A 12,236-nucleotide genomic window follows, 5' to 3' on the forward strand; every position below is an offset into this window, starting at 1 on the left:
ATATCACTGCCTGGCTGCAAAAAAAGGTCACTGGTCTTTTCAATCTGATTCCAGTGCCATGTGCTTCCAGTGGCATGGAGAGATGTCTAGGCTGGGCACCCAGCTGCTTCTGAGTGCTCAAAACGCTTGCAAGTTCTTTAAGGTCTGTCAGCATTAAGAGTTGTTTCCACAGCCAAAGTGAATGCTCAGGGTGGAGTAGTGCAGTTGAAATTTTTTCTACTACTTCAACATCAGAATTTAAATTTAGATTTTCACTTTGAAAAGCAGTCTCTGAGCTCCTGCTTTCTGTGCTTTTGTGGTCACAGACTATTATCTTTTTAGATGAAATTAAAGCTAGAAATCAGCTTCAGGGGTGTACCTATATTATATTATATTATATTATATTATATTATATTATATTATATTATATTATATTATATTATATTATTTTCTGCAAAACACTGGTAGCCGTTTTGTCCATGGGTTCAATTTAGACCTAGTCCAAAGTAAACTGCCTCAAAAAGCACAGAGGGTGGATGTCAGCTCCTCAGCACCAGCTGTTTTGCAGCAGTGCTGCATTCCCTGTTTACACTGCAATTAGATTACATTAGAATCAGAGTGCTTTCTACATTTGTGTTGCATCTGAAGGATTTCATTCTTTTATTGCTTGGAATTCTCTCAAGGCTAAAGTATGTTTTTTCTGTCTTGACAAACACTCACATTTACATGCCAAATAGGTTTCATGATATGACATAAATTATATTAATAATTCTCAAGTTGCTGCTGTAGTTACCCCTCAGGTTCCATAAGTACTGGCATGCATATTCACAAATGGTGAAGCACTCTGGAGTGCAGTAAGATATCACTGTTAAAGAATCTCGGGAATATCAGGTCGTCCAGCAGTCTTAAAACCATTTAGACTGTAAGTGAAAAGTGTTTAGCAGGGGAAAAAGCCACACATTTTCCTGTTCATACGATGAGTATCTTGCTGATTGGTGTAAATGGAACTGTTTTCTGTGGCTGTGATGTTTTTATTACTTGACATTCTTCAACGTTTCTTTATTCTTAGCAGGCATAATTACAGTAGTTTAGGCTGATTGTTTTTCATTTCGTCTGTTGAAGGCTTATTTAGTTCTGTTTCTCAAGAGCACAGAAAGGACTAAAATGAATTTGAGAATGTTTACAGCTAGGTTTCTTATGACCCAGGTCATATTGTTGTCTTGAATCAGTTTTCTCCTCGTCCTCAAGTGAAAACAAAAAAATTTCTTAATCTTGCAGGGTTAAATAAAAGGAGGAATGCACTGCAAGGAAGATTCCTTTTATGCAAGGCTCGGGGATGACTGAAAGTGCCTGTGGGCATTTGGTCCCCATAGGCTCTCTCAGCGAATGCAATGATGCCCACGGATAGCCTGTATTGTTGTCAGTTAAATGGGATCATGAGTGTCTGAAAGGTGTTTGAGAATGAACTGAAAATCATTTTCACAAGTGGATGATTACTTCTGCCACATGTTAACCGAACTCTATCAGAGTGGCCCAGATTTTTGAGACTGCATTAATTGCTCTTTCAACCTTGACTGAGGTTTCTCTTTAAGAAAGGCCTTTGCTGGACTAAACTGCTGCACGTATTGATTTTTCTTTCTATATTTTTTTTCATTGTTTGTGATAAATGAAGCCTTTTACAAGTAGAGAATTTATCATTCAAAATGTAGATAGATTGCTTCATTCCTTAGAATAAAAAGGCTGGTCTAAAAATGATCTCTGTAGAAGGAGTAAGTCCATTCTTATTTCTCCCTCGGTGAATAGCTCTGGTATTCCACACACAATTATGCTTTTTCAGCTATTCATTAGTGCTGATTTTTTTTCATCAAAAAGTGGAACCCTGCACTCTCACAGTGAGGTGAGGACTTAAAGCAAATAAGCTGCCATCTTCCTTCCTGTGTATGTCATCATGGAACTGAAACTCAACTATAATATTTAGCAGCGTAGTTTTGCATTTTGGTAGCACAAGGAAATGCTCTTTGAGAGATATTCAAACTTTATGTAATTACAACATGGTTATGCCCAGACTTTTAGAAGAAAATGCTTGCTCATTTGTTTGTTCTGTTTCTGGAGAAGACAATGATACTGACTGAGATGAAATGATATATAAAATATTTTTATCTGGATGTTTCTGTGTTTAGTAATGGAAATGTAATTTCTTGTAATTTTATTTGTTTTCCAGGAAAACTAACTTTAAGTATTAAATGGGAGGTGTTTTTGCCATGTTGTAAGCATTGTGAGGTATAATCATGTAATTCTGTGACTTCATGCAAATCCAATTTTTATTTTTTTCTTTTGGGGGTGAGTGAAGAGAAAAAAAAAGCAACATTAAATAACATTGAAGAAAAGAAGATTGCAAAAGATTGTTTTTAAAAGAAAAATTCTCAGAAAAGTGATTGCATGGTTTGTACATTTTGTTGCATTTTCATGTTACTACAAAACATGTTAGAAAATCTTCACATTGGGGTGACACTTAATGACTTATCATATTTTCTATGTGATTAGTAAAAGCAGGTGTATTAGTCCTAAGTTACTGGAAATTATGTGAGTAATATAAGAAAACTGAAGAAGGCAACCACACATGCATAGTAACTATAAATATATCTCCTACTGTGCATATGTACAGACACAGATGTTATATGTACATATCTCATTTATTATACATTTTTACAGAATAGAAGTCTGTCATCTATATGTGTTTCAATGTACATGAAAACACCAATCTTTTCTCCTTGTCAGAATATTTATTAAACATTCTCAAAACATGATCTTAAAGAGAAGTCACAACAAATCTGAGCAGGTACTCATATAGTGTTCAGATACAGGGGAAGTATTTCAGTGTCTTCTTTCCCTGCATATGGCTGAACTTTAATAACTCAAGAATTATTTTAGATTATCCCAATTTTGGAACCCAAATGAGAGAAAGAAAAATTGAAGCAAATGGTGTGCTTAGAGATGTGGAACTGTCACTTCTGAATATCAGCTTCTTGTTTGTATTGCACAAAATCTTTTGCCTAAAGGTAGAGTGTTAGAATGAATGGCTGTCCTGTGTTTCTTGTTGCTGCTGAGGATGTTGAAAATAGTCTGAGCAACTGATGCTGTGCATTTTGTGTACATTGTTTTGGATGGAGGCAGTGACTGTGGCTTCTGGGTGAATGCAGATACACTTATGGGTAGAGAAACAGCAGACTGCAGCTCTGTGAGTTCGTGACTGAGATCCTCTTCTGGTTTGCAGTACTGGCCCTTACCCGAGACACATGGAAAGCTATGCCTTTGTCCATCTTAAAAATAGAACATTCTTCAACTTAGCTCTGAGACTTAGCCCACTTCTGAATCTGTTAACTATTAATTTTCTGCTCCAGTTGTGAAGCCCAAGTGTCATTTAATTGTGAAAACTGGCTATTGTGGATTTTTTTCTGTTCTAGACCTCAACTGCAGTTTCTACAGATCCTAGATGTTACTGTCTGAATAAAGAAACATTCTTGAAGATTCTAAGGTCTTTCTGTTCCCTATAATTTTTTTTTTTCTCCAGAGAGAAAATTAATGAGAAAGAAAGGCCTAGGTGGGTCCTTCCACCTAAAAATGTTAGACTCTTGACTAAGAATTAATCTCTTTATTTTTCAGGAGCAGACACACTTAAGATGAGCACAGGATATACCCCTTGTAAATAGCTGAGACTTTGTACATTAGGAAAAAACTGGTACCATTAGAGATGGCACTGGAAGAGGGATTAATAACATAACTGTGTTTATAGTGATTTGAAAAACCAGACAGCAGAAGTCTTTGCATTTCTGTACTAAATCCCAGCTTTGTGTCATGAATATTATGTTTCTTTGTTACCTGGTCTTATGTAAGGTCTGTGAATTTTAAAGGTAGGTAGTTAATGTTCCACTCCTTTGTTTCCCAAGGAAGCTCTTATTTAGCGCCTTAGTTAGAGGTGATTTATAGGAGGAATAAAAGTGCACATTGCTATTTAATTTCTTTTTGTGTGCTTTATTATTTTATACTTTTGACTTTACTGTGTCTTAAATTATTTCTGCCTGTACTGCAGAACTATAGGTGGTATGTCTTACATGAAGAGCAATTTAAAAGGCAGCCAAGTAATTTAAAACATCACCCTTTCTGTGATAAAAAATGTTCTTTTAAGACCTCTTATTTTAAAAGCACATTTCTGGAGCAGTGTCAGTTAATGATGAGAAAGAATTAGCATAGAGTTTCTAAGGTTGGGTTACTCATTTTCTGATGTGCAAGAGGCAAGAAGTCTTTGTCAATCTATGGTTTCTTTACAATCGTTTAAGACATGCCAAGAGGGTGGGAACATGGTCAGTATATCTTTGTACTGTAGCTTCAGAGGACTGTTCAACTGGGTTTTCAAAATACAGTTTCAAAATGGGGCAGTTACCTTCTCACATACATCAAAAAAAACCTTCACAATACTCCAGGAGATGCAGGGGGTGCAGTGGCAGGATCACTGTGAAGAACAGGGCAGTCTTAGGACTGAGAGAGACCAAACGCCACCTATGGACTTTTTTACTTTTCTCCCTTAGGTCATTAGGCTTTGAGGTTATGTGAAATTCATAATTTATTTCCTCTCCACCCTCTGACAATGGTAAAGAGATTAGCATGGCAATAGCCATTTTGTGTGGTTTGGGGAAAGCTAATGCTCTGGAACATATATGAAAAGGAAAACAGTTCGTATTTTGTGGGAGAAAGGGTGACCATAAGTCTGTGAGGCAAATGCTTCCTTAGTTGCAAAAAATTATAAATTTTAAAATAAACCCTAGTAGTTCCTTTTATTTGTACCATTTCTGACATAACCCTTACTCCTTTATTTTCATTGAATTTATAATAGTAACAGAATTAAGAAGTTAAAAGACTGTGGCAAGATCTGGACTAGTCAAAGAAGGCCACATCAACTGGTAATTGTGTACACAAAGCCAATTTTTTTCCTTCTCATACAAATGAAAAGCAGAGTAACCAAGTAAGGTAGTCCTTCAATACAGGTGTAGCAGAAGTCAAAGAAGGATGAACGCTGTTTTCATAACAATAATAAGGGAGCCACTACATAATCTGACAAGCAACAATTGCAATTTGTCCTTTGTGATGCCTAATGTGGGAGAAAACATTCTTGAGAGTACACCCAGGACGGGTATAAAAAAGTTTTTGCCTTTATCTTGCTTACTCATTTCACATAAGATGTTGGTTCGTTGCTCTGGTTTTTGACTGAGGTGCAAACTACCAGGCAGCAAAGCCACAGAAGTGAATAGAGGGCAGCAGACCATATTCTCTTACCAGAGAGACCCTTGTTCACTTGACCAACCATCTCCCATCCTAGTTATTATAGCTACTTCATAGTGTGTGTACTGGCATCCTCTGGAGAGTGCCCTGTGAAGCCAGCATTCATTGATCTGAACAGTCATTGTTCTGCCTGTGACCAGCTGTACCAGATGTTCTTGACAGAAGCTGGCCAGCCAGAAGGGGCATCTCATCGGTAATATTTTGCTCTCGTGTCAGGTTTTAAGCAGCAGATCCTTACCACTCATGGGCTCTTGCTTACGATCTCACAGCTCATCCTTTTCTTCTTGCTGTCTTTGTTAACAAGCGTGCAACATGACCACAGTGACAGAAAAAGTGTCACTATAATGCCAGAAAATTCACTCCAAATTCTTGGGTAATGAGTGTGCTCTCTCTACCACCAAATTGTATCAGCATCTGTGGTTTTCTCTTCTCACTGGTTGATACTCCTGATTATGTCCTCTGATTCAAAGCCTGGAAATTGCTAAAGTGACAAGGAGTTTTTGTAATCTAAGACCCTTTATAGTGAAGTGCTTCTGTTTGGGAAATTAGATTCTGCTTTACTCTGAAAAAAAATTTTATCTTGTGTGTCTGCTGACATTGTGTTATGTGAGCATTTTATCCCACTATCTCTGGGACTGACTTCTCACAGACTAAATAAACACTAGCAAATCTGTGGAAACCAAATGGAATAAAAACTGTCAGGAATGTCAGCTTTTATAACATTAAGTATTCTTGTGTAGTCAAAAGAGTTCTACTTTAAGCTACTTTTTCTATTTTTCAGATAAAATTGGTGAAATAAAAAGTGATAAGCAGTTTAATCTTTGCAAACATTAGATCATTTTTTTCTGGTTTTTGTCTTGTTTTGAGTGAAAAGGAATGTGTCTTTGCATTTTTATTATATGAATAAATAGAAGAAAAATCACTTTTTACTTATGACAATACTGACAAAGCAGCTCAGTAGACAAAGTAAATTAATACGTAGATTTTTGTTTGGTCCTTCTAATGTCATGCTTCTTATTGATGAAAAACCACTCCCTTTTTTATTTCCCTTGCAGGTACTTGTATGCTCTAGGACAGAAGGTTTGGAAGCGGTGGAAAAAACGCTATTTTGTCCTTGTTCAGGTTAGTAGCCAGCCATGAAATTTCAATAAAATCATTCTTGGACTACAAATTATGTATGACTTCTGGAATAGTTTGTAAATCAGTATCTTCAGGCAGTTCTGCTCCAAGCTTCTTGCAACACAGAGAGATCCAGCTTTTTTTTTTTTTTAATTTGTATACCTAGTAAGTAGAAATGTTGCCAAGTTTTACACATATACAAAAATGGGTCCCTACACTGAGCAATATTTCAACTGAAACCTATAAATTTCTGGATGAAATTTTTGTGACCTTGTAATAGTCTGATGACAGCTTTTTACCAGCTATAAATTTGAAATAAAGTAATATTTCACAAAATGGATCATGGTTACTGTTTAATTTATTCTATCTCAGCAAATATTTCCTCTCTTTGAAATTAAAGCAACAGTACTTATATTAATAACTTTTTCTGATGTTTAAAAATAATGCTATTTTTTTCCTTCCTTGTAACATTAAATTGGGTACAGTTATATAATTGTTACATAAAATATGGTGCAGTAGTTGTTCTTGGCCACAAAAATGTGCTATGCTCATATTTTATAACTTTTTGTCCAAACCCGAACTGTTAGTATTTTCACATGCTACTGAATGGTGATATTGACTTGAGATAAATAGAAAAGTAGATTTTGAGTGGTCCAAACAGAGACATTGATGATTTTAGAGAGTCTTTGGAAAAAAGTCATTGTTTTCTGTTGGTGTTTGTCTTCAGATTACGTTTGATGTTCTTCACAGTAAGTTCAGAGAACGCTGTTCCATCTCCTTTTTTTTATTGACAGAAAACTCTTAAAGTCTGAGTCTCCATAAGTAGCATACAAAGGTTGAAGCCTGTTAATGAGGCTTTTTTAAGAACAAAAACTTCTAAAACTGCTTTACAGAAAGCCAGATTTCTTTATCACTCCATCAGTCACACTCACCTGGTCTCCTCATACTCCGAAGTGATTAAAACCATAAGGTTGTAAAAAAAAAACAAAAAAAACTGAACAAGTTCTTTATTAATGTTAAAAGCCAAGAATATTTGAAGGGGATTCTGTAAAGTCTAAAGAATTCATTTGGGTTCTGATTTTACCAAGGTCCTGTATGAAGTCCTGTATGAAGAGATGAGGACATTTTGTGACCCTTAATATTTGTTGGGAAGATCTCTATGTAGAATAGCTGTCAAGGCATGGCTGTGAACAGAAAACAATTTCAAGTTGCAAAGAAAAACAGTAATACTGCATGCTCCCTTGTCCTTCATGCTTTTCTTCAACACTCATCCTACTTGTCACTCCTTTCACAGAAAGAATGAATTTGTTCTTTTCCTCTAAGCCGCAGGTGTCATCTGATTTTTAAATTGTACTTCTAAGAGACACACAGTTTTGATGTGTGTGCAATATGGAACTGTCATCTGGGAGACTGGTTTATTCCAGCCAAGTTAATTTTAACTATTTTCTACTCTCTATGCTGAAATTGAAATACTGGAGGAGAATATTACAGGAATTTTCCTACTGTGATGGGATTTAGTCATCTATTTCATTTTAAAACAGCTTTCAATTCAATAAAGCTATATAAAAATTACAATGTTAAATCAATATATACTGTCCAGACAGGTCTGGCTCATTTATATAGTCCTGCTGTGATACATTCACTGGCAATAAGCTGAAGTCAATACATGTGAAATAAGCATTCAGTAATGGACCAGTCTATTGTATTGATATATTATTGACATATTCACAAGTCTTCCTCTCTATATTAACTTTCAGTTTACAGTAGTAAAACATCAAGGACATGAAATTCAATGCTAGAACAGAGGCTTCCAGTATGGTTTACACACACTTTGAAAATTTAACTCAGCTGTGACATTAGATGAATAATGTTGACTTTTTCCGAGTGTGATATGAGTAATGTGCACCTTCATTATCGCTGCACCTTTTACAAGTTGTTAGTGGTTTCTGAAAGAGCAATGTTATAGAAAGGTTACAGTATCTGGAAATTTTAACCTCTTCATTTTATTTGATTTTTATCCTTTAGTATCCAGTCACTTCTCTAGAAGGTTATTAATTTAAACCAGAAAAAGACAGGGACGTAACATGGTTGGTAAAAAGCCTCCGTCAGACCTGATGTGTTTTACTTAATTTACTGTCTGATATCTTCCTCTGGTAATTGGAATGCAGACCCACTTCTATCCTTTTAATTTCACCTGGTCAAATGTTTGGAAAGTCAGTCATTTGTTCCATGGATAATTTTTTTCTAAGCACAGAAACTGTGCAGGGTAATTCTTGCTGCTGAACTCCTGGAGTGGGCAGCCCAGTGATGGCCTGTAGCAGAACCACAGAATCAGCTGCCAGGGGTGCAGTGACACTTCCTCCCAGCACATTAAACAGAGTCATTGTGCCGCGTGGGGACATCCCTTAGTGATATTCTTCGTAAGTCACAATCCCACTTCCATACCTGTCTGTCTGTCATAAATGCATAGGTTGTTGGTTTTCCTCCTTGTTACAAAACAGGTAGAACTGCTGGTTGGTAGTCAGGTGTTTGGACTTCTGGAAAGTAACAGAATTCAAGTAAATGCAGTTGTAGGAAGAGGATTGCCTTTTATTCTGTCAAGATTACCATTCAAGAGGACAAACTGATTCTGGTTTTGTCTGAGAATGTGTTGTACATAGTCCTGACTTTTGAGTACTCATTATTCTATGAAGTATTTATGCTAATTTGATGAACTCTTGGGCAAAGCTGATTACAGCTCCATTTACTACTAATAGTACTCTTAAACCCAGTCATGGATCTATATTTAAAAGTGTTATTTCAAACTGTGCAGGTGGTTTTTTTTGTAGTAACTGAGAGCGGCCACTGATGACCATAAGGAAAAGGGTTTAAGAGACTTCAAGTGTAAATAAATGAGGCAAGTTTGTATTTCCTTGTTTTGTTGAGACTTTTTTCCACAACAAAAATTTCTTGACTTTTTCTATCTGTTTCTTTGGTGAAGAAACTTCAAATTGTCTCATTTTCAACAAAAAGATGAAAGTCACCAATCGTGACTGATTGTTCCTTTAGAATAAGAGAATGCATTTGCAATATGTTCAATAAAATAAAATCAGCATCATTATAATATCTGTCTTGTTATAGTGGTAAGGTTAAAAATGAAAAAAGATACATAGCCCAGATCTTCCACAAGTTTGTCTTCAAAAACATTCAGTGGTTGAAGAAATCTGAAAAATAATGGGCAACCTGTGCATTTCCATTATTAGTGTTTACAAGCTTCCCTTTTGATGGCTCAGTTGCCTATACAGTGTGGTTATGTGGAATTGTTGACATAAAAATGTCAGAGATGAATGTGGGTCCTTGGTAGCTTATTTCATTCAACCAAATGGAATAAATTGAAAAATGTTTTTACTACAGTGCCAAGTATCAAAAATTAAAACTGTAGATTGGAGGAATAAACCAGTCTCCCAGATACAGTTCCATATTGCACGCACATCAAGACTGTGTGTCTCTTAGATGTACAATTTAAAAATCAGATGACACCTGTGGCTTAGAGGAAAAGAACAAATTCATTCTTTCTGTGAAAGGAGTGACAAGTAGGATGAGTGTTGAAGAAAAGCATGAAGGAGGAAGCTCTCATTAAATATAATGCTAATTGCAAAGGATTTAGAGTTGTGTGACTAGCCAACAGCTCCCTTCATGCTTGTCCATGAGGGCAAATATGGTTGTGGGACAACAGGCAGGGAAGTACCAAGCAGTGATGGAGGTAATGCTGCTGCCAGGCCTAGAGCAAAGGGCATGGCTTAGGGATGAGCCCCATGTCAGGGTCCCCTCCCAAGGGAGACCACCAGCCCTGGCTGTCTCTGCCCACAGCCCAGACTCCCATTTCAGCCTCCCGGGGCCATCGTCCCCAGCCCCAGAAATGCCACAGCAGGGCTGGTCTCCAGTTCCCCACATTCTAGTCCATCCTTGGCCTGTGCCCAGGGCTGGGGCTGGTTGTTCTGCTTCCAGCTAGACTCTGTCTGCAAGGCCCTGCTCTATCAGGCCAGGGATACCTTAAAATATTTGAACCAAAGTATGGTAATTCTCTAAAATATTCTGTGAATGAAAGCAAAACTGTGGGCTCAACGCACAAATAGTGAGGTGCAATTCTGCTATGCCTGTCATGCTGGAGGAGGGACTGGCTGCTTGTAGTAGTCCCTTTCTGGCCTGAAAATCTGAATTTTGGGGTAGACTAGATTGTCTTTTGTGTTTATGTATATTTAATGTGGTTTGGTGTGCCCATTTAAGCGAATTCACCAAATCTGATGTGGAAAGCTGACGCTCAGCTTCAGTTGCCTGAGAGTCTCTCAGTGTCTCTCTTTTATCCCTGTAAAACTTTCTTTGCTTAACTAAAGAAATAATTAAAACTAAAGGAGCTATGCTTATTTTCTCTCCCCTGTAGACTCCTGCTGTGGTTCTGGAGACACCAGTTTGGCATTGGAGGCCATTTTACAGAGAGAGCTGTTAGACCTGTTCATTCTGCTTATACAGGCTGTGCCAGGGATGTTCAGTCACCAGGCACTGCATAAACATAGATAGCATAGTCCTGTTTCAAAAAGGCCCAATACATAAAATAATTAAATATTTTTGTAGAATTACCCAGATAATCACACATTCCATTCTTATTTTCACAAGACATCAATCTTTTACAAAGGGTAAAGGTACAGCACCAGCAAATACATGAATGAAGCTGAAATCAGCTGTCCAAATTTTACTTCAAAAATGAACATCCCTGAAGTTGTAGCTAAAGCAATAAATTTAGATAAGTTAGCTGAGCAATCAGCAGTCAAAATAAAAATGATCCATTATATATCAGATGAGCTCCTTACCTGTCTGGAAATCCTAGCATAATTTTACAGATAGTTTAAAAAAAGTCTGTTGGCCAGGTATCCTACAGTCCTTAGAGATGAGACTTTCAGAGGTGCATGTACATTCAGTTCCTTTTAGTCTCAAGTGTTCACAGATTGATGTGCTCTTTCTTCTGGTCATCTTCTATAATCCTCCCCACTCTTCATGTAAAACTGGGATCTCCTCGGTTTTATTTCAGTGATTGCTTTTCTCCTCACAGATGCTACATTTCTTTCCTTATCATTCTTTATCTTTCCATCAGCTTTTCCTCATTTATCTGTATAATTTTCTATTCTGTCTACAGAGTCAGAAACCACCTGGTGACAGATTCTCTTCTTGTTGCTTCATAAGTTTTTTGATAATTGTACTTGATGGCAAGTAACTAATGTTGTCCATGCCAGCCGCACGGTACATTATCTAGTGAGCCAAGCAGCACAAGGCTGGGTGAGAACACAGATGCAAAAGGCACAGAAATTAGACTATAAAATCAAACTGAAGGTTCTGATGCTTGCCATCATTAGCTAGAATTGGCCAGATTATACGTTCCTTTTTCCAGTTTCATGGTAATTGTGCCACTCATTCTGCAAACAGTAATTTTATACATAAAAGTTCTTGTTTTCTCAGTGTATTGGAATATAGTTCTTTTTTTCCTCTTACAGTATACTGAGTCATTTGGTCAGTACCACAATACTAAGTATTTTCACTACCGGAATCTAAATGGCTTCCCTTCGTTTTTTCATAACGCACCAGCCCAAAATGTATTTCAGGAAACTACAGAGAGGTGTGTTTGTAGGTTATTTGTTTTGGAGTTTTTTTTCCTTCATTTTGGCACAAAGGGGAAAGAAGGAGAAATTTTACACTGCAAATACTTCTGGGAAAGGGAAAAAAAAGGGGGATTTATTTATTCAGTGCAAATGAAAGCGAATTTAAACCAT

General features: G+C 36.9%; 1 protein-coding gene across 24 annotated transcripts in view; it reads left to right on the top strand.

The window, feature by feature from the left end:
* Nucleotides 1-12,236, top strand: part of CADPS2 (calcium dependent secretion activator 2) — a 287,279-nt gene that overhangs the window by 170,823 nt on the left and 104,220 nt on the right. For all 24 annotated transcript variants that reach the window (XM_038155811.1, XM_038155825.1, XM_038155814.1 and 21 more), the window contains exon 9: nucleotides 6,372-6,438. In XM_038155811.1, the coding sequence (XP_038011739.1) occupies nucleotides 6,372-6,438 (67 nt within the window). The remainder of the gene's footprint in view (nucleotides 1-6,371; nucleotides 6,439-12,236) is intronic.

Source organism: Motacilla alba, chromosome 1A (assembly GCF_015832195.1).
Source record: "Motacilla alba alba isolate MOTALB_02 chromosome 1A, Motacilla_alba_V1.0_pri, whole genome shotgun sequence".
Classification (NCBI taxonomy): Eukaryota; Metazoa; Chordata; class Aves; order Passeriformes; family Motacillidae; genus Motacilla; species Motacilla alba.